Consider the following 27,139-nt stretch of genomic DNA (forward strand, 5'->3'; position numbering starts at 1 on the left):
ATTATACCACTTCTTTTTAATATCATGTTATGTAAAAAAGCAGTGAACAAAATATGTGTGATTATAATTAGGTAAAATGTACATGAGCTAAACAGACTGAAAGAAATAGACCAAAATTCTAACAGTGGTAGGATTATGCAGTCAAATGCTCTACCCTTTCAGTGGTAGGATTATGGATAAATTTTTCCCATATTATTTCATTAAATGAAAATTCAGAATGAATTAAATTTTAAAAACTGTTCAAATGCCAAAATAAATATAAGAATATGAGATTAAATTACAGCCATCAAAGGTGCTAAAAATGACAAACAGGAAACTATTCATAAACAGTGTAAAGACATTACTTCTAGTGGCAGGTACGTATGCTTTTGTTCCTGTCCCACTTGTAGACAGGGAAGGTGTGGGTACTTCAGTTGAAGAGTATACTTTTCTCTGAAATACTGTGCTACTGTTCTCTCCACAGTCTGGCCATTTTCTAACTGTAAAGGAAAGCTGGAAAAAAAAAAAAATAGAAGACATGAACAAGTCTTATCTTACCACAAGACTGCAAAACACTCAACCTAAAGTAAGCTGTCTCACATTATTGCTGTGACAAACACCAGCTTTTCTTACGTTTGATGGCTGGCAGGCCTCCTTGTTACATTACAAACACGGTATTTCCGTCTCATTGTTCCACAATGAGTCACTTCAACCTTCAGACCTGTTCCCAACAAAGAAAAATGGAGATTACTGAAGTTCCACAAAAAATATTTATAAAGTCTAATCACTACTATAAAAACTCAATTCTGAGCAGACAGATGTAAAATCCATAATACAAGTAATTTTATATATAACATTGTTAATAGTGGCTACTATCATATCAGACCTAATGTCTACTCTATCAAGCTCCACACAATAAAAATAAAATCACCAGGCATGGTGGCATACACTTTTAATCCAAGCACTCAGGAAGCTGAGGTAAGAGGATCACTATGGGTTTGAGAACAGCCTGGACTATACAGTGAGTTCCAGGTCAGTCTGTGGTAGTGTGAGACCCTACCTTGAAAAAACAAAACAAAACAGAAAATAAGCAAATATAATAAATAAATAACATCATGTAATTTACAAAGTCCAAAGATCAAGGGACTAAGTTCTCCATTAAAGAAATCATTTATAATTAATTCACAAATTTGTACCAGGAGAAAGAGTTTTAATTATCAAAATGGTTTTTAGTCTTTCAAAGTATTTAAATAGCCCACTCATCATAAAATGATTAAAGACTGAATTTCATAAAGATCACAATGGAAGTCCTTCAAAAGATTTAATAATATTAAAATCCAGCTGGGTGTGGTAGATCTCTGTGAGTCCTAGGCCAACCTGAAACTACATAGTAAACTCCAGGTCAGCTTAGGTTACAGCAAGACCCTACCTTGGAAAAAAAAAATCCAGGGGCTGGGAAGAAGGCTCAACAGTTAAAGGTGTTTGCTTGAAAAGCCTGTGGTCTGGGTTTGATTTCCCAATACTCATGTAAACCCAGATGTACTAAGTAGAACATGTATCTGGAATCTCTTTGCAGTGGCAGGAGGCCTAACATCCATTCTCATCCTTATTCTCTGGGCACAGAATGAGGAATGACCATTTCATTTCATCAAGGTATATAGCAGCCAGGCATGGTGGCACACACTTTTAAACCCAGCACTTGGGAAGCAGAGGTAAGAGGATTGCTGTGATTTCAAGACCAGTCTGGCACTACAGAGTGAATTCCAAGTCAGCCTGGGCTAGAGTGAAATGGTACATGGAGGGGGGGGGGGCGGGGGCGGGGGAGGTATATAGTGACACAGCTTTTTAATTTAATTTAATTTAATTTTTTGGTTTTTCAAGGTAGAGCTTGCTCTAGCTCAGTCTGGGATTAAAGGTGTGCGCCACCATGCCCAAGTTGGCTTTATTTTTGTTTTTAACAGTAGTGACTCCTAAAACACAGATATTAATTATTTCTAAAATATTTTATTTTTATTTATTTATTTGAGAGAGAGAGAACAAAAAAGAGGCACAGAGTAAAAGAAAGAATGAGAATGAGTGCACCAGGACCTCCAGGCACTGCAAACGAACTCCAGATGTATGCACCACCATATGCATCTGGCTTACGTGGGTCCTGGAGAATTGACCTGAGTCCTTTGGCTTTGCAGGCAAGTGTCTTAACTCTAATCCATCTCTTCAGCCCTTAAATAATTCTTTTTTCTTTTTTTAATATCACAGGTACACCTTAATGATGCGTGTATTATTTTCTTTTACATTTTATGTTTATTTATATATTTGAGAGTGACAGACAGAGAGAAAATGAGGCAGAGAGAGAGAGAGGGAGGGAGGGAGGGGTGGGGGGAGAGAGAATGGGCACATCAGGGCCTCCAGCCACTACAAACAAACTCCAGACGTGTGCGCCCCCTTGTGCATCTGGCTAATGTGGGTCCTGGGGACCGAGCCTCGAACCGGGGTCCTTAGGCTTCACAGGCAAGTGCTTAACCACTAAGCCATCTCTTTAGCCCAACCCTTAAATAATCCTTAAATAATTCTTAAAGCAGGTGATCTCTACCTTCTTATGGAGTCACTGATCCCTTTAAGAATCTAATGAAAGCAATAAACACTTAGAAAAAGCATACACCAAAATTTAGCATATATTTTAGACATTCAAGTATCACAGGCCAACTCTAAAAAGTAAAAAAAAAGGGGGGGGCACTTAAATCTTTATCTGAAAGCTTTTTTTTTTTTTTTTTTAATTAAAGTACAGGGCATTGAACCCAGGTTCTTGTCCATGCTAGACAAGTGCCCTATCACTGACCTACACTCCCAGCTCTTTTCATTTTATTTTGATACAGGGTCTTGTTGAGTTGCTCAGATTGGCCTTGAACTTGTGATCCTCCTGCCTCAGCCTCTTGAGTAGATGGGATTACAGGGCATGCGTGTGATAGTTTGATTTAGGTGTCCCCCATAAACTTAGGTGTTCTGAATGCTAGGTACCAAGCTGATGGAGATTTGGGAATTAACGCCTGCTGGAGGCAGTGTATTGTTGGAGGCGGGCTCATGGGTGTTATAGCCAGTTTTCCCTTGCCAGTGTTTGGCACACTCTCCTGTTGCTATGATCCACCTCATGTAGGCTAGAGAATGATGTCCACTCTGTTCATGTTGTCATTTTCCCTGCCATCGTAGAGCTTCCCCCTTGAGCCTGTAAGCCAAAAAACCTCTTTTTGACCCACAAGCTGCTCTTGGTTGGGTGATTTCTACAAGCAATGCGGACCTGACTGCAACAAGGGGTATGACTCTACACCTCCCATATCAGCTGACAGTCTTTTTTTTTTTTTGTTTTTCAAGGTAGGGTCTCACTCTAGCTCAGGCTCTCTCTCTTTTTTTAAAATTTTGATTTATTTATTTAAGAGAGAGAGAGAGAAAGAAAGATGCAGGTAGAGAGAGAGAGAATGGGTGTGCTAGGGCCTCCAGCTACTGCAAATGATCTCCAGACACATGTGCCACCTTGTACATCTAGCTTATGTGGGTCCTGAGGAATCAAACCTAGGCCCTTTGGCTAAGCAAGTGCCTTAACTGCTGAGCCATCTCTTCAGCTCTCAGCTAACATTCTTTAGGATGCATTTTCTTTATTTTAAAAATAATTTTATTTTATTTGTTTGCTCAAGGGTGTATATGTGTGTGTGTGAGAGAGAGAAAGCGAGCCAGCGAGTGAGCATGCACACGTATGTATGGGCACACAAGGGTTTCTTGCCACTGTAAGAGAATCTAGACCCATTGTGCCACTTTAGCATCTGGGTTTACATGGGTGCTAGGGAATCAAACCCAGGCTGGCAGACTTTGCAAACAAGTGCCTTTAACCACTAAGTCATCTTCCTAACTCTGAGATACATTTTCTTTTCTTTCTTTTTTAAACATTTATTTATGAGAGAAAGAGGGGGAGAGAGAGTGAGAAAGAGGAGAGAGAAAGAGAGGGAGAGAATGGGCGCACCAGAGCCTCCAGCCACCACAAACGAACTCCAGATGCATGCGCCCTCTTGTGTATCTGGTTTACATGGGTCCTGGAGAATCAAACTGAGGTCCTCTGGCTTTTCAGGCAAATGTTTTAACGGCTAAGCACCACTGAGATACATTTTCTTAAATATTACTATCAAATATAATTTAGTGTGATCATGTTTTATATCCATTCTAATCTGGTAATCACTGACAACATGTTAGTGAGTATGTAAAATGTTGCAATTGTGCCAAAAACTGAAAATTTGGTTTTAATTAACTTAAATTTAAATAGGCCAAGCTAGGGACTGCTGTAATAGTCATTGCAGTCTTGGAGCTACCTAACAGCAGCATTAACAAAGACATATGGCTCTTCTCATACAAGAAACTCCATTTCTAAAGTCTGGCACAGACTCCAGAGTGAAGAGACATAGAGAAGGAGGAACATTTTTAGTTTCTGGACAGAATTTATGGTTATTACTTTTGAAGTAATTTCTCTTTTTATTTTAGTATGATCTATGTGCACACATCTGTGTGCACATGTATGTAGAGGCCAGAAGACAACCACCTTAGACATAAGCTGTGGATGTTGTTCCTTAGGCATGCCAACCATCTTTTTCCTTTCTTTCTTTCTTTTATTTTATTGTAGTTTCTTTTCTTCCTTGTTTTAGTTTTTCAAGGTAGGGTCTTGCTCTAGCCCAAGCTGACCTGGAACTCACTATATTGTCTCAGGCTGGCCTGGAACTCACAATGACTGCTGAGATTAAAGGTGTGTACCACCATGCAGGGAGGGGGGCATGGGAGAGTGAGAGAGAAAGGAAGAGAAGAGAGAGGGAGGGAGGAAGGGACAGAGATAGATAGATAGATATTGGGTGCACTAGGGCCTCCAGCTGCTGTACCCAGATGCATGTGCCATTTTGTGCATCTGGCTTTATGTGGGTACTGGGGAATCAAACTTGGATCGTTAGGCTTTAAAGACAAGCACCTTAACTGCTGGGCCATCTCTCCAGCACCTCCCTTTTTCTTTTTGGACCATCTCTCATTGGCTTGGAGCTACACTGGCTATAGCCTGGCCAGTCATTTACAACGACACTCCCCTGTATCTGCAGTGCAAGGGTCTCAGGCATGCACCACTCTGCTCGGCACTTTTTTACATGGATACTAGGATTAAACTCAGGTCCTCATGCTTGTGAGGCAAGCACTTTACCCACTGAGCCATCTTCCTAGCTGCTAATAATTTCTACTTTATATTTGTGATTCTTACAGTACAATGATTCTCAACTGGACTTGATGTTTTCCTCATTCCCCAGGACATTTGGCAATGTCTGTAAAAACTGTATGTGTTGCTGAGGAATGAATCCAAGGCCCTGCATACTAAGCACTAGGCAAGTGGCTCTACCACTGAGCTACACTTAGGAGACATCTCTATTACAAGGAGAAGTTAATGCTAGCCAATAGTGGGCAGAGGCTAGGGATACTGCTAGATCCCAACAATACACAAAGAATTAATTAGCCCACAATGTCAATAGTGCCAAGGTTGAGATGCTGTACCACAGTATAATTTGTTTTCTTATCTAATTATAAACTATACTGTCAAAGTTTACTCACAGTAAATATTTTCTTTTGCTATACATATCAGCACAAATTAAGATGACAAGAGGTTTTCCTTGAAAAGTATTTATATATTTTTTGAGGTAGGGTTTTGCTCTAGCTCAGGCTGACCTGGAATTCACTATGTAGTCTCAGGGTGGCCTCAAACTCTCAGTGATCCTCCTACCTCTGCCTCCACAGTGCTGGAATTAAAGGTGTGTGCCACCATACCCAGCTAGTATTCTTAAAATCAGCGAGAAGCAGTTTTACATTTTTAACTATATGTAAAAAACTAAAATTTCAAAGTAGAATATACTATGCCATTATGCTACAGAGTTTTAAAAAATACAAGGAAATAGTAATAACATGAAGTGAGCAATATAAAAATACTATGTGTAGGGGAAAATAGTAAATTTCTGGTATTTGAACCATTTAGGAATTTATATTCAAGTCTTTACCCTGAATTAAAATATTTAAAAAGTTCTACATGTCTATAAAATAAGCCCTTACCAAACATAAATTGATACTTTTATATACCTGTGTTACCATTGTTATTTGTTTGTTTGAAGCAGGGTCTTACTCTAGCTCAGAATGACCTGGAACTCAGTCTAGCTAGCTCCAGGCTGGCCTTGAACTCAGGGCAATCCTACTTAAGCCTCCCAAGTGCTGGGATTAAAGGGGTGTGCTACCACACCCAGCTTACACATGGAACTTTTATCATGTACTTCCCTAATATTTCTGTTGGGTAAGTACCATAAAGTATTTGAAAAAGAAACTGCTCCAAGTTATTACTAAATACTTGGAGAAAAGTTTAACTGGAATAAAATCAATATATTAAAATACATATTCAAGCCAGGCATGGTGTTGCACACCGTTAATCCCAGCACTCTGGAGGCAGAGGTAGGAGGATCACCATGAGTTCAAGGCCAGCCTGAGACTACATAGTGAATTCCAGGTCAGCCTGGGCTAGAGTAAAACCCTACCTCAAACAAACAAACAACAACAACAAAAAAAAAAGAATGAGAAAAAATACATATTCAGTCAGGCGTGGTGGTACACGCCTTTAATCCCAGCACTTGGGAGGCAGAGGTGGGAGGATTGAAGTAAGTTTGAGGCCACCCTGAGACTACTTAGTGAATTCCAGGTCAGCCTTTGCTAGACTGAGACCCTACCTTGAAAAACCAAAACCAAACAAACAAAAAACTTATTCAATATAATAACAGTTAATATCAGTATTTAACAGCTATCATCAAATTCCTCATGCAAGCTAAAAATTAAACCCAAATAGCACAGAATACAAAACTCTATTCTCTTGAGATACTGATGTACTCTAAAGAGTCCTCTTTTAAAACAGCTTTCTTGAGTTTGAATGGAGAAATCATTAATTTGTCAATCAGATCCAACCCAGATTGTTCTATCGCAAATCTAGGTACCTAATAATCAGACCAAATCCAAGGGCTAGCAAAATTATATAAAGAATGGACTAGATAATTCGTTGCCCAGATCCCTCCCCAAGCCCTCCATCCAACCAAAAAAAAAAAAAAAAAAAGTTTTGGCTTTAATAAATATTTAACCTATAAACTTGGCTTTACCTTCACTATAACATCAACTTTATAATGCTTTCTAGTCATTTCTTTGGGCCCCTGAGCAGTTGAAGTTAAGATCGAGTCCATGCTCTTCGGGCAGCAGCTGAATCCTTGTTCTGTACATCTTGTATTGTCTGTGATAGAGTGGTGATATGAGTTGATTGCATAGTTACCGCAAAATAATGTAAGTGACTTCATGATATCAGAGGTGGTAACTAAGCAGCAACTCCACTAGAAACCATGGCATTTAGATGATCACATACATAATGGTAGGTAAAGCAATAGCCTCCTGACATTGTTAACTGTGCAGTTAAAACAGATTATGGAAGGACAATGATATGGTTGCAAAACAGCCAGTTTCCTATTTTTGGCACTTAACTTGAGATAAATGAAAGCTTATTTTCAAAACAGGAAGGATTGTTCTTTTAATGTTTCATTACAGTGAGTATCTATTTTGGTTACTGAATGGCAAGGAACGAATGATCACTGGAGCAAGCAGGATGTATTCACCTACTCTGGTTTGGAAGACTGGAAGATGTTCAGTGAACAAATTTAAATGCTTCAAACTAAAGCTGAAAATTATCTGCAACAAATAGGTAAAATCTTAAAAATAAAAACAACATAATTATTTCTATTTGAGATCTAACATAATATAAATAAAATATATGCTACTCAATCTCAATTTATCTCCATATCTAAATAATACACTAAATACAGTGGAGTCACACCTTATGTGAGGAGTATATGGTAGAGATTATATGCTAGATTATATGAACAAGGCAAGAATTGTACATAATCAAAAATATTTTTGCTGGGCGTGGTGGCACATGCCTTTAATTCCAGCACTTGGGAGGTTGAGGTAGGAGGATCGCTGTGAGTTTGAGGCCAGCCTGAGACTACATAGTGAATTCCAGGTCAGCCTGGGCTTACAGCGAGACCCTACCTTGAAAAAACAAAAAATAAAACAAAAAAATCACCTCAATAATACATATTAAATCGCTAAGGTACAACTCTAGAATAACATAGGATAGCCCCATATTCTTAATGCTCAAAGGAATAAAATTTAGAAACATACTATCATTTCAGAAAAATAAGGAAGCCATTATATTAGAATATTCAAAGAATGACCCCAGTTCTAAGGTAACAATTTTATTAGGGTAAGCTTCTTGCTTTTTAACAGTATTATACAAACATTTTCTCATGATACACTCTTATCCCTTCAGCTTGTGTGGTACAGTATTAACAACAAAAAAATGTTAGCTGGCACTGATGCTGTATCTATTACTTGGCATATCATTCATCCAAACACTACCTAAGATGCTACAGTAATAAATTTATTGTAACATTTTCTAATTGATCTGTATTTCTACTGGTGATATGTCATAGATCTTAATTATAAAACATTTCAATAAAAAGATGTTATATCCATGCATTTATAGTTAGCTTTTCTAAATGTTAATGAATTCACCTTTTATCTCTTTAGTAAATTTTACCCGATGAGAATCAGTCAGAGGTCTTGGCTGTTCATCAATATTATGAATGTCAAGAACTTCACACATGAACTGAATTACAGGTTGTGCTTTGTAGAAGGCAGTGGCAGAAACTAAGGGAAAAAAAACACACACACATAGTATGAATTAGTATTTCTTTTTAAATCCAGAAGCTTAATCTTAGCCTTTATAATTAACTATATACATGTCTATATACACAGACATCATGTTTTCCAAAATGAAGCAGCTTAATTTGATTTCTAAGGTACAAGAATAGAAAGCCCAAATACTACAGTTCTTGTAATTTATCTCTTTTACCAAAGGTAAATGAATCATTATATTTTTTTAAGTGTTCTGAGACGACCTAGTAAGAACAGAGGAGACCAGCGTGCTTTAGCAGAGGTGAGGAGTTATTATTCTTTTTTTTTTGTTTGTTTGTTTTTGGTTTTTCGAGGTAGGGTCTCACTCTGGTCCAGGCTGACCTGGAATTAACTCTGTAGTCTCAGGGTGGCCTTGAACTAACAGTGATCCTCCTACCTCTGCCTCCCGAGTGCTGGGATTAAAGGTGTGCGCCACCAGGCCCGGCTGAGTTATTATTCTTAAATAAGGCTTCCTATGCCACTGTGCTATCCTTTACTCTCGTGAGTTTTCCCTATCTTGTAACGATTTGAGAAGACACCTACAAGTAGTAATACTACAGAGGGCACCTGCCTAGAGACTGAGCCAACAGTCACTGTTGTATTTCCAACAGTCAACCAACAAGACTTATTTTATTTTTTTGTTTTTTTGAGGTAGGGTTTCTCTCTAGTTCAGGCTGACCTGCAATGTAGTCTCAGGGTGGCCTTGAACTCACACCGATCCTCCTACCTCTGCCTCCCAAGTGCTGGGATTAAAGGAATGCCCCACCAAGCCCAGCTTATTTTATTTTTAATTATTTTCTGTCTTTGAGTTTTAGAACTGGAAGAGTTTCATCAATGGTTAGTAAAAACCCATACTTACTGATGGTTGCTATGCACTATAAAAACACAAGGTATACAATGAAAAAATATAATACAGTACTTTCTTCTAAAAAATATGCTTTACTGTCTGCTGAGTGAAGTGTCAATCTTTTTTTTTTATTTTTTAAGTTTTTTGAGGTAGGGTGTCACTCCAGCTCAGGCTGACCTGGAACTCACTGTGTCATCTCAGGGTGGCCTCCAACTCACAGTGATCCTTCTACTTCGGCCTCCCAGTACTGGGATTAAAGGCATGAGCTATCACGCCTGGTGTCAGTCTTTTATGTGGTGGTCTTTTCTTGCTTGAGGATTAAGTGATCTCAGTAAAATTATCTTTGGCTCCAGAAGGATCTTTAATAAAGTTTGAAGTTTTCTCAGGATATTTGTGGGCGAGTGAGGTTACTGTGGGTATTTATTTTCTTTTTAAAAAATTTTAATCTGGGGCTGGAGAGATGGCTTAGCAGTTAAGTGCTTGCCTGTGAAGCCTAATGACCCCAGTTCGAGGCTCAATTCCCCAGGACCCACATTAGCCAGATGCATAAGGGGGCGCACACATCTGGAGTTCGTCTGCAGTGGCTGGAGGCCCTGGCATGCCCATTCTCTCTCTCTACCTGCCTCTTTCTCTGTCTGTCACTCTCAAATAAATAAAAAAATTTAAAAAAAATTAAATCTGTAAATCTTCATCTTTTATAGTGAGCACATATTATATTCTTTTCCCTATCCCTGCTTTATTTATATTTTTTTGCTATACTAGGGATTGGACCTAGGGCCTTACACGTACTAGGCAAGCACAACACCGTTAACCTATACATTTTATTTTCAGACAGGTGCACCTTGAATTTACTCTGTAGCAAGACATGTCTTGAACTTGTGAATCTCCTGCCTTAGCTTCCTAAGTAGCTGCTGTTAGAGGCTTGTGTCATCACACCAGGGTCATGTTGTGGGTATGTAGAGAGGTACTTATGTACCTGTATGCATGTGTGTTCAGAGTTGAGAAGACAAAAATTTTAAAAATATTTTATTTATTTCACCATTATTGCCAGTGTTCATAGTTAGAAACTCAGAATTTTATTTCAGACTCTTAAAACACCTGTTCCCATGGGCCCATGATTCTCCAGGTCAAACTTAGAAATCGTACCAACCTTAATGTGCATCACCTTTATCCCATGCCAACTGAACAGTGATTGAAGCCAAGAGCTCAGTCTCCTGACCCTGGCTTTGTTATCTCAGTATGTAGAAGGAATCTCCAGTTGATTTTCTCCCCAGAGGGAAACACAGTGAAACCCAGGTCATACACAAAGCATGAATGAAAATAAAGGCAGGAAATGCTAGCAAAGCAGACTGTCTTGGGCTGCCTCATGGCCCTCAGTGCATCCATGAGCTGAGAACAGATTTGGGTAAAACTCTCCCTAAGGAATAAACAATCTACTTCATAGCTCTCTCTTGGGGATACAGCTTCTGGGTCAGCTGGCCTTGTGGTACAGCAGGTCCTTCAGGATGGGCATGGAGATGTAGTTAGCATAGAAATTGATTCTGGTAAGCCCGGAGCAGTGGCTCAGGGCAGGCAGGATGGTGCTGAGCTGGAAGTCCTTCATCAAACAGCTAAATCCAAGGTCTGCAGAGTGGCTGTGATTCTGTCTAGCAGAACTTGGAAGGGCCTATGAGGTTTTTTTCAAGGTAGAATCTAGCCCAGGCTAACCTGGAACTCACATTATAGCCACTCTCCTACACCTGCCTCCTAAATGCCGGGGTTAAAGGCATGAACCAGCACATACAAATTTTGAGGTGTTGGTCCTCAGGTACCAGCTACTTTATTTATTTATATATTTAGTTTTGGTTTTTCAAGGTAGGGTCTCATTTTAATCCAGGTTGACTAGGAATTCACTTATGTAGTTTTAGGCTGACCTCAAACTCATAGTGATCCTCATAACTCTGCCTCCTGTGGGCTGGGATTAAAGGTGTGTGCTTCTATACTTGATCTATTTATTTATTTATTTTAAATTTTATTTATTTATTTATTTATTTGAGAGCGACAGACACAGAGAGACAGACACATAGAGGGAGAGAAAGAATGGGCACGCCAGGGCTTCCAGCCTCTGCAAACGAACTCCAGACGCGTGCGCCCCCTTGTGCATCTGGCTAACATGGGACCTGGGGAACTGAGTCTCGAACCGGGGTCCTTAGGCTTCACAGGCAAGTGCCCAACCGCTAAGCCATCTCTCCAGCCCTATTTTTATTTTTTAATTAATTTTTTATTAACAACTTCCATGATTGTAAACAATATCCTCTGGTAATGCCCTCCCTCCCTGCATTTTCCCCTTTGAAACTCAACTCTCCATCATATCTCCTTCCCCTCTCAATCAGTTTTCTCTTTTATTTTGATGTCATGATCTTTTCCTCCTATTATGATGGTCTTGTGTAGGTAGTGTCAGGCACTGTGAGGTCATGGATATCCAGACCATTTGTGTCTAGAGGAGCACATTGTAAGGAGTCCTACCCTTCCTTTGGCTCTTACATTCTTTCCGCCACTTCTTCCACAAGAGACCCTGGGCCTTGGAAGGTGTGATAGAGATACTGCAGTGCTGAGCTGATTTATTTATTTTTTATTTTTTTAAATTTATTTATTTGAGAGTGACAGACACAGAGAGAAAGACAGATAGAGGGAGAGAGAAAGAATGGGTGCGCCAGGGCTTCCAGCCTCTGCAAACGAACTCCAGACGCGTGTGCCCCCTTGTGCATTTGGCTAACATGGAACCTGGGGAACTGAGCCTCGAACCAGGGTCCTTAGGCTTCAGAGGCAAGCGCCCAACCACTAAGCCATCTCTCCAGCCCTGATTTATTTATTTTTTAAAAAATAATTTTATTTGAGAGAAAAAAAAGAGAGAGAGTGAGAGAGAATGAATCAGTACAGGCACACCATCCTACCACTGCAAACAAACTCCAAATGCATAAGCCACTTTGTATATCTGGCTTTACATAGACATTGGTGATTTATTTATTTTATTATTTATTTATTTGAAAAAGAGAGAGAGAGAGAGAGAGAGAGAGGAAGAGACAGAGAAAAAAAGATAGATAATGAGCATGCCAGGGCCCCTAGTTGCTTCCAATGAACTCCAGATGCGTGTGCCACCTTGTGTATGTGGCTTATGTGAGTCCTGGAGAATTGAACCTGGGTCCTTTGGCTTTGCAGGCAAATACCTTAACCACTAAGCTATCTCTCCAACCTGGTACTGGGGATTTAAGCCTGTGCCATCAGTCTATGCAAGCAAGCACCTTTAAGTACTAAGCCATCTTTCCAGCCCACCTTTATATTTTGGCAGGTGTATGTATGTGTCATGCATGCATGCGTGCCAGTCTACATGCACATGTGCACACAAGTATGGCGGTCAAGGGCTGACTTTGGGAGTCTTCCTCAATTGTTCTCCACTTTACTTACTCCTAATAAAGACTAGCCAGCTGGGCATGGTGGCACACGCCTTTAGTTCCAGTACTTGGGAGGCAGAGGTAGGAGGATCGCTGTGAGTTCCAGACCACCGTGAGACTACATAGTTAATTTCAGGTCAGCCTGGACCAGAGTGAGACCCTACCTCAAAAAACCAAAAACACAAAACCTAGCAGCTTGCCCCAAAGATCTAGTCTCCACCTCCCTAATCTCCCCAATGCTGGAATTACAGGTGGTTCCCCAAGTCTACCAGACATTTCCATCCTCCTTTTTTAAAGACAGCGTCTCTCACTGGCCTAGACAGACTTGCTGGCTGGAAAGCCTTAGGGATTGGCCTTCCACTTCCCCAGTGTTGGGATTGTAGGCACACACCACCATGTCTGGCATATTTTATGAGGGTTCTGAGATTCAAATTTAGATTTTCATGCTTATAAGGCAGATACTTTATTAATTGAGCTATCTCTCTAGCATACTCTTAATTTACTACAGAAAATAATATATGAAGTTTCATAAAAACTCAGCATAGAGGGCTAGAGACATGGCTTAGTGCTTGCCTGTGCAGCCCAAGGACCCAGATTAAATTCCCTGGTACCCACGTAAGCCAGAGCACACAGTGGCGCATGTGTCTGGCATTCATCTGCAGTGGCTGGAGGCCCTATTATGCCCATTCTCTCTTTCTCAAATAAGTAAATAAATAAAATTTAAAAACACTCAACATAAGATTTATAGAATAAATATTCTCTCTAGTATGAAGCTTATTCCCTAAGTATCTCTAAGAAATAGTTATTACTGGGATGGAGAGATTGCTTAGTGGTTAAGGTGATTGCCTGCAAAGCCAAAGAATCCTGGTTCAACTCTCCAGGACCCACATAAGCCAGATGCACAAGGGAGTGCATCTGGAGTTCATTTGCAGTGGCTGGAGGCTCTGGGCCCACTCTCTCTCTCTCTGCTTCTTTCTCTCTCTCAAATAAATAAAAAAAATATATTTTAAAAAGAGAAATCATTATTACTGCTGGGTATGGTAGTGCATGCCTTTAATCCCATTACTTGGGAGGCAGAGGTAAGTGAATTGTCAGAGTTCGAGGCCACCCTGGTACTACATAGTAAATTCCAGGTCAGCTTGGGCTACAACTAGACTCTACCTTGAAAAAACAGTATCAAAACAAAAAGAAACAGTCACTGTTAGTAGTTAGCCATATATGTGTATGTGTGTGTGTACACACATACAACCTACCTGCCTACCTATGTGGTGGTGTCCCCCATAAACTTAGGTGTTCTGAATGCTAGGTTCCCAGCTGATGGAGATTTGGGAATTAACTTCTCCTGGAGGGAGTATATTGTTGGGGGCAGGCTTATTGGTGTCATAGCCAGTTTCCCCTTGCCAGCGTTTAGCACACTATCCTGTTGCCGTTATCCACCTAATGTGGGCCAGGGGATGATATCCACCCTCTGCATATGCCATCGTTTTCCCTGCCATCGTGGACCTTCCCCTCAAGCCTGTAAGCCAAAATAAACCTCTTTTTTGCCACAAGCTGCTCTTAGTTGGGTGATTTCTACCAGCAATGCGAACCTAACTGCAACAGTAAAGTGGTACTGAGGAGTGGTGTAATTTGCTGCTAGACACCTGACTGTATGCCTTTGGCCTTTTGGAGCTGATTTTCAAGAGAAATGTGGAAGGATTTGAAACCTTAACCCAAGAGATGCCTTGCAGTGCTATAAATACAGCTTGATGGACTGTTCTGGTCAGAGTTGAAAGACCTGAATGCAGTAAGAACTATGGATTGTGAGATCTGGCTTATGAGGGTGAGAAAGAGCTTTGCTTGGACTGGGCTAACAGTTTGTGTGAGGAGCTTGCTCTTATGCCTGTGCCCTGAGAAGTTGTGCAGGGTTGCTTTGTGTAGACATGAACTGGTGTGCGCACAGGGATATAGCACAGAAAAAAAAATCTTTGGGTGAACTGCTGCCTGTTCAGTTGCAATTGAGATATTATAGTCTTTGAGATTGGGCCAGCTGACCTGCACTGGGGCAACAGGAAGAATGTCGACTCTTTTGAAGAGGTTTAGTACTCCTGGAGTGTCCTATTCTTCAAATTCTGCTTTATTTCCCCCCTGGATTAACAAACTGGCATCCTACCTGGTATTGTGGAGTATAAGAAATACAGGAGAGTGGGTCATTGAGTTTGCAACACAATCTTGTGTTTTGGAAATGACCATGGGCAGTGTGAAGCAGGTTTGCTGGATGCCTGCATGGAGACCCCATGGGGCTGTGAGGATGAACCGTGGGGTTGCAGTGGAGACCCAGTGGAGATGCCGGGACAACAAGATGGCTGCTGGCCCATATGAAGTTTTCCAGGACTGTGAGTAGCCTAGATGGAGGGGCAGACTTGGAACTCTACAGACTTGTTGCTGGAATTATTGGACTTTCAGATTTGTCACTGACTAGAGTTGTTGGACTTGAAACTACAGAGTTTGTTATTTTCCCTGGTTGTTTTAAATCTTGTATTGGTTGAATATTCCTTTGCTATGCCCAATGCCATCTTTTGCAGTACGAATGGGTATTCTGTGCCATTATGGGGTGGTTTATTATTATTATTATTTTTGGTATAATGGCTCAGTTAAAAGACCTTGGATTATGGGGATGTTTGAACATCATTGGAATTGATGAAAACTATGGGGACTTTTAAAGTTGGATGAGTGGACTGAATTTTACAACATATATGGTTAACAGTTTACGGGAGCCAGGGGTGGAATGTGATGGTTTGATTCAGATGTCCCCCATAAACTTAGGTATTCTGAATGCTAGGTTCCCAGCAGATGTGGATTTGGGAATTAATGCCTCCTGGAAGGAGTGAATTGTTGGGGGCCAGCTTATGGATGTTATAGCCAGTTTCCCCATGCCAGTGTTTGGCATACTCTCCTGTTGCTGTTTTCTGCCTTGTGGGTCACAGGGTGATGCTCATGCCATCGTTTTCCCTGACATCAGGGAACTTCCCATTCGAGCCTGTAAGCCCAAATAAACCTCTTCTTCCCACAAGCTGCTCTTGGTTGGGGGATTTCTATCAGTAATGCAAACCTGAATGCAAAAATCTCCCTCTCTTTTTAGAATGTACTAACAAAGAAAAAATGGACATACAATTTTTAGATGAGGTCATATGGTAAGTGCTCTAAGGGCTGGGGAGATTGCTCAGTGGTTAAAAGTGCTCGTTTGCAAGGCCTGTCAGCCCAGGGTTCAATTCCCATGCCACCCACATAAAGCCAGACACAAGTAAGCATCTGACATTTATTTGCAGTGGCAATAGCCCCTGACACTCCCCCCATACAAATGAAAATAAATGAAAATTTAAAAAAATTACAGTATGTCATAGAGTATCTTTTCATGTCTTTCATTTCTTTAACTCATTTATTTATTTGCATGGATAATGACAGAGAGCAAGAGAGAATGAGTATGTGCCAGGGCCTCTAATCACTACAAACAAACTGATATGTGTACCGGTTTGTGCATCTGACTTTATGTGGGTACTGGGGAATTAAACCCAAGTTATTAGGCCTTGTAATCAAGTGCCTCAATTGCTGAGCCATCTCTCCAACCTAGTCTTTCTTTTTCATTATATAGCCCAGGCTGTACAAGAACTCCCAATGTTCCTGTCTCAGTCTCCTGAGTGTGGGCATATATAACCACATCCAACTTAGTGCATTCTTTTTTTTTTTTTTTTTTTTTTTTTTTTTTTTAGGGTCTTATTCTAGTACAGGCTGGCCTGAATTCACTATGTAGTCTCAGGGTAGCCTTGAACTCAGGGCAATCCTCTTACCTCAGCCTCCCAAGTGCTAGGATTAAAGGTGTGTGCCACCATGACCAGCAGTGCATTCTTTTTAATGGCTATACATTATTCCATCATTTGGAGACATTACAAATGACAGAATATGTATTCTATGTATTCTTCTCTCTCTCTTAATAAAAAAGGAAAACAAATGCTAAGATATTAGGAATACTACTTTGGACCTTGGTTTGTCTTTTCCTCATACAGACCTACCTTAGAGAAGATCTAATTGTACTAACATGAAGCTGTGTTTGATAGCTTTGATAGCTGCAGGACATCCCACAGCATTAGTTTTGTTTTTTTTTTTAAAGATTTTTATTGATTTATTTGAGAGTGACAGAGAGAGAAAGAGGCAGATAGAGAGCGAGAGAGAGAATGGGCGCGCCAGGGCTACCAGCCACTGCAAAGGAACTCTAGACGCGTGCGCCCCCTTGTGCATCTGGCTAACATGGGTCCTGGGGAATTGAGCCTCGAACCGGGGTCCTTAGGCTTCACAGGCAAGCGCTTAACCACTACGCCATCTCCCCAGCCCAGTTTTTTTTTGTGTGTGTGTGTGTGTTCTTTTTTCTTCAAGGCAGGGTCTTGCTCTAGCCCAGGCTGACCTCTATTCAGTATGAAGTCTCAGAGTGGCCTCCGACTCACAGCAATCCTCCTACCTCTGCCTCCCCAATGCTGGGATTAAAGGTGTGTGCCACCACGCCAGCTAGTATTAGTCTTTAATGATGGATAGTATGTACATTTTGTTTTTTTAATGTTATAAACAATACTCAATTGAATATTATATGTAAGTTTTGTGCACATTCGTGAGAACTTCCACAAGCAAGTCTTAAGAAGAATCAATATTTACTGCTAAATTTCTATCCCAATACATTTCAAAATTTTGTTTTGTTTTTGGAGGTTGGGTGTCACTCTAGCACAGGCTGACCTGGAATTCACTATGTAGTTTCAGGGTGGCCTCGAACTCATGGTGATCCTCCTACCTCTGCCTCCCAAGTGCTGGGATTAAAGGCATGTGCCACCATGCCTGGCTTTATTTTTATTATTATTATTTTTAAATATTTTATCTATGAGAGAGAGAGAGAAAAATGGGCAGGTAGAGGAGAAAGGGAATGGCTGTGCCAGGGCCTTCAGCTATTAAATGAACTCTAGACACATGCACCCCTTGTGCAACTGGCTTACACGAGTCCTTTGTCTTTGCAAGCAAGTCCCTTAACCACTAAGACATCTCTCTAGCCCTTATATGACTTTTTCTTGTTGTTTGTTTTTGTTTTTCAAGGTAGGGTTTCACTCTAGTCCAGGCTGACTTGAATAGGCCTGAGGGTGGCCTCAAACTCACAGCAATCCTCCTACCCCTGCTTCCCGAATGCTGGGACAAAAGGCATGCGCCACCATGCCTGGCTCCTTATATGACTTCTGAGACAAGGTCTGGTAATATAACACAGGTTGGCCTGGAACTCACCATGGAGCCAGGCTATACTTGTAATACTCCTGCTTTTGCTTCTACCCCTGATTGTTGGGATTACAGGCATGCACCATCAACTATGGCTTTTTTTTTTTTTTTTTTTTTTTTGAGGTAGGGTCTCACTCTAGCCCAGGCTGACCTGGAATTCACTACATAGTCTCAGTTTGGCCTTGAGCTCACAGCTATACTCCTACCTCTGCCTCCCAAATGCTGGGATTAAAGGTGTGCACCACCACACCTGGCCTTTTATTCCTTTTCTAAAGACAGGTTTTCATAAGCCAGGCTGGCCTCAAACATGCCATCCCCCTGTCTCAGCCTTAGTGTTTGGGTTATAGGTATGAGCCACTGTGCATGCCAGTGGGCATGTCTTATTTGCCTTTTTTTTTTTTTTTTTTTGAGATAGGGTCTCACTCTGGCTCAGGTTCACGAGGCTGACCTGGAGTTAACTATGTAGTCTCAGGGTGGCCTCGAACTCAAGATAATCCTCCTACCTCAACCTCCCGAGTGCTGGGATTAGAGGTATGTGCCACCACACCTGGCTTGACCTTATCTGCTTTTTAGATGTGCACATGCAAACACCCGCCCCCAACATATTTCCCCAGAGTAGACTTCATCTAAATGGAATTGCTGAGTCATGAGGGATATATGTATCTCTTAAGATGATACTTAACTCTTCCATAGTGATTTTAACTTATCTCATAAGCAGTGTACAAGTCACTATTGTACCAAAATATCATTAAATATTACTAGTTAGACTTAATTTTAGCCATTTTCATGGGTGTGCAGTGATATTTGTTTTAAATATGAAATATTTTACCTATAAAAGACATTTAAGTATAAATTTCAATGATTTTGATAAATATACACACCAATACTATTGTACCTCCACTCAGTAATTAAGACAGAATGTAATTTATTGTTACAGATTCTGCCTTGCTTGCTGTAAAGAAATCTAGCACAATGCTATGAGGATACTTACCAAGCCATATGGAAAGGTCCACATGTCAAGGCATCAGCCTTCAGAACTAAAAGTTGTTAGCCACTGAGTGAGTCTTTCAGTGGGTCTTCCAGTCCCAGAAAAGCCCTTAGATAACTGCAGTGTCATGTGAGGCTCTCAGTCTACCAAAGCAATCAGCTAAGACACTCTGTACTTCTGGCCTCAAACTGTAAGGTAGTGTGTATTGTTCTGAGTCATTATGTTTGGGGCCACTCTGACATGTACTAATGGACAGTACAGATGCAAAGTGAGACTTCATCATCTATCCAAACATTTATTAAAGAAGAGCATGGTGCTTATGGGTATAATCCCAGCACTTGAGAGGTTGAGGTATATATAGCAGGATCACTATGAGTTCAAGGCCATCCTGGGCTACAGACTGAGTTCCAGGGCAGCCTAGGCTAGAGTAAGATGCTATCTCAAAACAACAACAACAACAAAAATCTAGCCAGGCATGGTGGCAAACACCTTTAATCCCAGCACTCGGGAGGCAGAGGTAGAAGGATTGCCATGAGTTCAAGGCCACCTTGAGACTACATAGTGAATTCCAGGTCAGCCTGGGCTATAGTGAAACCCTAATTCTAAGAAATAAAACAACACCAAAAAAATTATTAAAGGATGGGGACATGGCTCAGCAGTTAAAAAACAATTACTTGAAAAACTTGCCAGTCTGGGTTAGATTCCCCAGTGCCCATGTAAAGTGGTTCATACATCTGGAGTTCGTCTGGAGTAGCAAGAGTCCTTGGCAAGCCCATTCTCTCTGCTCATAGATGAAAGAAAGTAAAAAAAAAAATTATTAAGTATGATACTGTATAATTCCTTTGTGTGTTGGAATTTAGAGATAATCAAACTTCCCATCATGGTTGACTATCTCATTTCACTCTTTCACCAAACTCCACTAAAAATATGGTAAATTCACTTCACTAAAAATATGGTAAAGAATTTTTAAAATTCTAGAAGGAAGGGAGAACAGGAGAGGAAGTACATCAATGTTTTGGAAGTAGGAAAGTTGAAACTAGCAGAGAAGAACCCAAGAAAATGAAATCACAAGCCAGTGTGGCTAGAAAGGTAAGAACCAACTGCATTTATGCTTAAGCCCTTAACCAAGAAGTGACATAAGAAGAACCTCCAAAATTAGTGTTAAACAGGGGAATGGAGCAGAAAGATAAAGACGAAAGTCATGGGAGAAGCAAGTAGCATCGTACCCTGCGTAGGTCCACATTGTTAAGCAGATGCTCTTTCGTCTTCCTTGAATAAATCGAGAGGCTAGTTCTCTGAACAGGAAACAAAAGCTCTCCGGAGGGAGGATGCCAGGCACAGTGGAAGGAACAGGACTGTACTATAAACAATGGGTAAATGACTATAAAACTAGCAAACTCTTGAGTGCAGAAACTCCTCTGGGCAGAACCCCAAACTTCACTTTCAGAATGTAGACAACCAGATTTATCTTTCAGATAGAATTTGAAAGACTCATTTTTGACCTACCAAGAGAAGATACCTAGGGACTGTAAATCCCCCGACCTCAACACACTGATGTACCCAGAGATAAAGCTCAAGATCCATAAGCCCCATTCCCACCTCCAGAGCTCCAGCCACACGTCTTCAGAGTCCCACCCCCACCTTCAGAGCTTACTTTTTTGCCCCCTTCCCTCAGGTAGGGTCTCCCTCTAGCCCTTGCTGACCTTGATTCTCCTACCTCAACTTCCTGAGTGCTAGGATAAAACGCCTGGGTTACCAAGCACAGCTAAATGTTGTTGATGGGGCTGGGCAGATAGCCCAGCAGTTAAAGGCACTTGCTTGCAAAACCTGCCTGCCTGGATTCAACTCTTCAGTCATCAATGTAAAGCCAGCCGAGCATTTGTTTGCAGTGGCCAAGAGTCCTTGAATGTGTGAGCATGTGACACATACACACACATGTGCAAATAAATAAAAAAAAAATTTTTAAGTTGTTGTTAGGCCAAGCATGGTGGCACATGCCTTTAATCCCAGCATTCAGTTCAAGGCCACCCTGAGACTACATAGTGAATTTCAGGTCAGCCTGGGCTAGAGTCAGACCTTACCTTGAAAAACCAAATAAATAAATAAAGTACATGAGCTTGAGCAAATGACTTTTTTAGATGAAGTCTCCCTATATTGCCCAAACTGTTTAGAACTTGTGGGCTTAAGTGGCCCTCCTGCCTCAGCCTTCTACATTAATAGGACTACAGGTGTGCGTTCAGTTTATATGAGATAATTATACTTTAGAATGCTTAGGGAAAAGGATTTGGGACATAGCTTTGGAGGTAAAGTGTGCTTAGCATGCATGAGGTCCTAGATTAATCCCTAGTATCCCCCAAACCAACCAACCAACCAAAACTCTATCTTCAGGGACATACTACTAACAAACACCAGATTCACTGTGAAGATCCTCAAATGTATTAATACATTAATAATAAAATCCAAGTAGCAAATGTGTGGGTTGGGCCTCAGGATAGACTAAAGCAAAAAAAAAAAATACATTTTTAAAAAATTCAAAGTGTTATTAATGGCAATGTTTTATGTATCTTTTTTGTTCATTTGTTTGTTTTTTTGAGGTAGGGTCTTGCTCTAGCCCAGGCTAATCTGGAATTCACTACGGAGTCTCAGGGTGGCCTCGAACTCACAGCAGTCCTCTGCCTCCTGAGTGCTGGGATTAAAGGCGTGCACTACCATGCCCAGCTTATTTTATGTATCTTTAACAAGCAAGCTAGCCAGTTAAAAGTGTGACAAATCACTAATTCTAAAATAATCTCCCAATTTGAGAGAAGTTAAAACGCAGGGGGAAAAAACTGAGTCTTGGCTGGGAGTGGCGGCACATACTTTTAATCCCAGAATTTGGGAGACAGAGGTAGAAGAACTGCTGTAAATTCAAAGCCATCCTGGGATATAGTGAATCTTAGACTAGTAAAATACAGTAAGTTTAATTATACAGCTGAAAGTTAGGATATTAAATATCACTAAAACGATTATTCTCATGACAATTTTAGTCACAGAGCTAGATTGCTCCAGAGAACTTTTCCGTACTTATCTCCACTGTCAAATTCTCCTATCTCTTATCTGTCCGTCCCTTCTCTAGGAGATATTCCTCAAGCACTGAGATTAAAAGAGATCTTTTGGGGTTGGAGAGATTGCTCAGCAGTTAAGAAGGCTCTTACCTACAAAGCCAAAGGACCCAGGTTTGATTCTGCAGGACCCACATAAGCCAAATGCACAAAGTGGTGCATGTGGCTGGAGTTTGTTTGTAGCAGCTAGAGGACGTGGTGCATCCCATTCTCTCTCTCCCTCTCTCTCTCAGAGAGACAGGAAGATCTTTCTGGCTGGAGAGATGGCTCAGCGGTTAAGGCATTTGCCTGCAAAGCCTAGATCCAAGTTGGATTCCCCAGTACCCACATAAAGCCAGATGCACGAGGCTAGAAAGTAAGACCCTACTTAAAAAAAACCAAATAAATAAATAAAGCCGGATGCACAAAGTGGCACATGTATCTGGAACTTGTTTGCAGTGGCTAGAGGCCCTGGTACACCCATTCTCTCTCTGTTTGCAAATAAATTAACTCAATTTTTTTTTGTTTTTTCTTTAAATGTTTTATTTATTTAAGGTGCATGGGGGTGTGCATGCCAGAGACACTTGCCACTGCAAATAAACACCAGACACTTGCACTTTTTGCAACCAGTTTATGTGGGTGGCTTGGGAATTGAACCAGTAGATTTGCAAGCAAAGACTTTTTTGTTTATTTTTATTTATTTATTTGAGAGTGACAGACAGAGAGCGAGAGAATGGGCGCACCAGGGCCTCTAGCCACTGCAAATGAACTTCAGATGTGTATGCCCCTTTGTGCATCTGGCTAATGTGGGTCCTGGGGAATCGAGTCTTGAACCAGGGTCCTTAGGCTTCACAGGCAAGTGCTTAGCCATTAAGTCATCTCTCTAGCTGCCTCCCTTTTTTTGAGGTAGGGTTTCACTCTAGCTCAGGCTGACCTGGAATTCACTATGTAATCTAAGGGTGGCCTCAAACTCATGGTGATCCTTCTACCTCTGCCTCCCAAGTGCTGGGATTAAAGGCATGCACCACTACACCCAGCTCAAACAGAATATTTTTTTTTAAAAAAGAGAGATCCTCCTCAGGTGGGTGTAGTGGCATACTCCTTTGATCCCAGCAATCAGGAGGCAGAAGTAAGATGACTGCTGTGAGTTCAAGGCCAACCTGGGACTACAAGAGTGAGTTCCAGATCAGCCTGGGTAGAGTGAAACCCTACCTCAGAAAAACAAAAACAAACAAATAAATAATAAAATAAATTAAAAAAAAATAAATCTTAAAAAGTAAGAGATTTCTATGTTTCCATTGTACTCAATAGTCTCTTTTGTAGTTTTTTGTTTGTTTGTTGTTGTCTTGAGGTAGGGTTTCACTCTAGCCTAGGCAGAACTGGAATTCACTATGTAGTCTCAGGATGGCCTTGAACTCGTGACAATCCTCCTACCTCTGCCTCCTGAGTGCTGCAATTAAAGGCTTGTGCCACCACGCCTAGCTTGTAGTTCTTATATTGTTCGGTATTAGTCTAGTCTAGCCAGTTTCAAGTTCAGTAAAGGCCATTTTGGTCAGTGTATTATATATACCAAGCACAAGGGATGAAAAATCAAAAGCTAGATAGGAAATTTAACAAGTAAAGCAATTAGTACAATATCATTCAATTTTTATTTCTCACAAGTATCATGGATAGCAGTATGGAAGTTCCTTAAAATATTAAAAACAGCCAGGCTTGGCCCAGCATGGTGGCACATTCCTTTAATACCAGCACTCAGGAAGCAGAAGTAGAAGGATCACTGTGAGTTCAAGGCCACCCTGAGACTACATAGTGAATTCCAGGTCAGTGGGCTAGAGGGAGACCCTACCTTGAAAAACCAAAAAAAGAAAATGAAACAAAACACAAACATAGCCAGGTTTAGTGGCATATGTCTTTAATCCCAGCACCTGGGAGGCAGAGGTAGGAGGCTGTGAGTCTCAGGGCAGCTTGAGAATAGATAATGAATTACAGGTCAGCTTGAGTTAGGGTGAGACCATATACTGAAAAACTAATGATAATAACTTTTTTTAAAGGTTGGACATATATCTACCCTATTAGATATAACACTTCCATAACATGAGCAACTTCTTGGGTTTGACTTCTAGTAGTACAAATGAACAGAACTACCATATAATCTAGTCCATCTCTGGGTTTGTATCCAAAGGGAAGAAAATCACTATCTCAGAGGTAGTTGCATTCTGCACTATTCAGAATGACTGAGACAGAAACAACCTAAATATGTACTGACATATCAAAGGATTAAAAAAGAAGTCCTGGGCTGGAGATATGAATTAGTGGTTAAGGTATTTGCCTGCTAAACCTAAGGACCCAGGTTTGATTCCCCAGAACCCATGTAAGCCAGATGCACATGGTGGTATATGCTTCTGGAGTTTGTTTGCAGTGGCTAGAGGCCCTGTCACGCCCATTCTCTGTCTCTCTCTTTCATGAATAAGTTTAAAAATTTTTTTTAGGGTGGGAGAGATGGCTTAGCGGTTAAGCGCTTGCCTGTGAAGCCTAAGGACCCCGGTTCGAGGCTCGGTTCCCCAGGTCCCACGTTAGCCAGATGCACAAGGGGGCGCACGCGTCTGGAGTTCATTTGCAGAGGCTGGAAGCCCTGGCGCGCCCATTCTCTCTCTCTTCCCCTATCTGTCTTTCTCTCTGTGTCTGTCGCTCTCAAATAAATAAATAAATTTAAAAAAAAAATTTTTTAAAAAGAAGTCCTATCATTTGTGACAACATGGATCAATCTAGAGGACATTTAAGTGAAATAAGCTAGACACAGAAAGACAATAGATGATCTCACTCATAGTGACATTTTAGCCAAACTCACAGAAAGAGCAAGATGGTAGTTACCATAGCCTGGAGGTGGGGGAGATGGGGAGATGTTGGTCAGAGTACAATCTTTCAGTTGCAAGACAAGTTCTGAAGATCTAGGTAACAGCATGTGACTATAGGTAATATATATGCGAAATTCACAGACAGTAGGTCTCAATTGTTATAACCCTTACAAAAACACACAAATCTACTGTGTGAGGTGATAATGATGCTTCATTGTGATTATGATTTCACAATGAACATTATCAAAAATTATACTGAACTGCCAGGAGAAGTGGCACCTGTCTTTAATCCCAGTACTCAGGAGGCAGAGGTAGGAGGATCTCTGAGTTCGAGGACACCCTGAGACTACATAGTAAATTCCATGTTAGCACGGGCTAGAGCAAGACCCTACCTTGAAAGAAAAAAAAAAAACACCACAAAAAAACACAAAAATTTATATTGGATTTCTTTAAAGTGTAATTTTTAATCTGTCAATTATACTTTAATAAAGCTTAGGGAACCATTTAAAATTTTAGGCATTACTCTCATTTCACTGAAATATCTTTCTTTAAAAATGTCAATCTTATTCTTTGCTTCACATTGGTACAAGTTATAGTATGTTCACACAAATAAACACAATCATATTTTTCTTGAAACAGCAGATTTTTGGTCCCTTCTTCCCACCCTAAACAAATTATTCCATTTTTATTCCTTTTTTTCTTCCTAAAGGGAGCCACAATTCTAAAATTGGTTGTGAATTTATTTTGTCTATGTTTTTAATTTTACTGAAGTTGTATATGCTCAGCATTTTGATTTGGGGGTGGAGTAGAGGCAGGGTCTCACTCTAGCCCAGGATGAACTAGTACTCACTCTGTAGTCATTTTTCTATTTATTTGTTCTTAGATTCTAGAAAGCTCTGACATATGAACTGCAAATGTTCTTGTACGATTTTAACTTCACTTATAGTTTTATCAAGCTTTAAATTTTGAGGTAGTCAAATTTATCAAGTTTATCAGTATTTTTCTATATGGTTTATACTTTTTTTTTTCCAAGGCAGGGTTTCACTCTGGTCCAGGCTGACGTGGAATTCACTATGTAGTCTCAGGGTGGCCTCATACTCACTGTGTTCCTCCTACCTCTGCCTCCCAAGTGCTGGGATTAAAGACGTGTACCACCATGCCTGGCTTATTTTGTTAAGTGTTGTGAATATTCTTTTTTTCTTTTAATAATCTCACATTTTTTCTGTTCACACTTAGGATTAAAATATACACAGAAATAGATTTTATATAAAATGAAATTTAGCTATTTTTTCAAATGGTTAATAAGTATATAAACAGTTTGTTTATAGACTAACTGCCAGCTCAAGACATTTACAAAATTTCCACAAATACACACCTGCCTTATTTCTGAGCTCTTGTTCTGCTTCACTAATCTGCCTGTCCCTATTAAAGTACTGTGTTATGATTATTACTGCTTTTAAGTAGGGCAATTTTTTTCTTTAAAACTGTATTGGATTTTCTTGATCCTTATTTTTCCATATATATATTAATATTGACTTATCAAGTATCATAATGGATTTTAATTGAAATCATACTTACAGATTGATTTTGTGAGAACCGATACCTTAGGGTTTTCAAATAGGTGCCATAAATTTCACCATATATATATATATATATTTTTTTTTTATTTTTTATTTTTTTTTATTTTTTTACTTTATCACTTATATTTTCAATCAGGTAACCCCCCCTCCCACCAGAGGTAGACTCTTGTTCTAGCCCAGGCTAACCTGGAATTCACTATATAGTGTCAGGGTGGTATTGAACTCAAGAGATCCTCCTACCTCTGCTCCCTGAATGCTTGGATTAAAGGTGTGCAC

General features: G+C 40.4%; 1 protein-coding gene across 5 annotated transcripts in view; it reads right to left on the bottom strand.

Annotated features, from left to right (window-relative positions):
* The window catches only part of Ago3 (argonaute RISC catalytic component 3), a 148,519-nt gene that overhangs the window by 38,610 nt on the left and 82,770 nt on the right, over positions 1–27,139 (bottom strand). For all 5 annotated transcript variants that reach the window (XM_004665222.2, XM_045148895.1, XM_045148897.1 and 2 more), the window contains 3 exons: positions 8,635–8,769; positions 613–700; positions 345–492 (listed from right to left, as the gene is read on the bottom strand). In XM_004665222.2, coding sequence (XP_004665279.1) covers positions 345–492; positions 613–700; positions 8,635–8,769 — 371 coding nt within the window. The remainder of the gene's footprint in view (positions 1–344; positions 493–612; positions 701–8,634; positions 8,770–27,139) is intronic.

Source organism: Jaculus jaculus, chromosome 5, assembly GCF_020740685.1.
Source record: "Jaculus jaculus isolate mJacJac1 chromosome 5, mJacJac1.mat.Y.cur, whole genome shotgun sequence".
NCBI classification, from domain to species: domain Eukaryota; kingdom Metazoa; phylum Chordata; class Mammalia; order Rodentia; family Dipodidae; genus Jaculus; species Jaculus jaculus.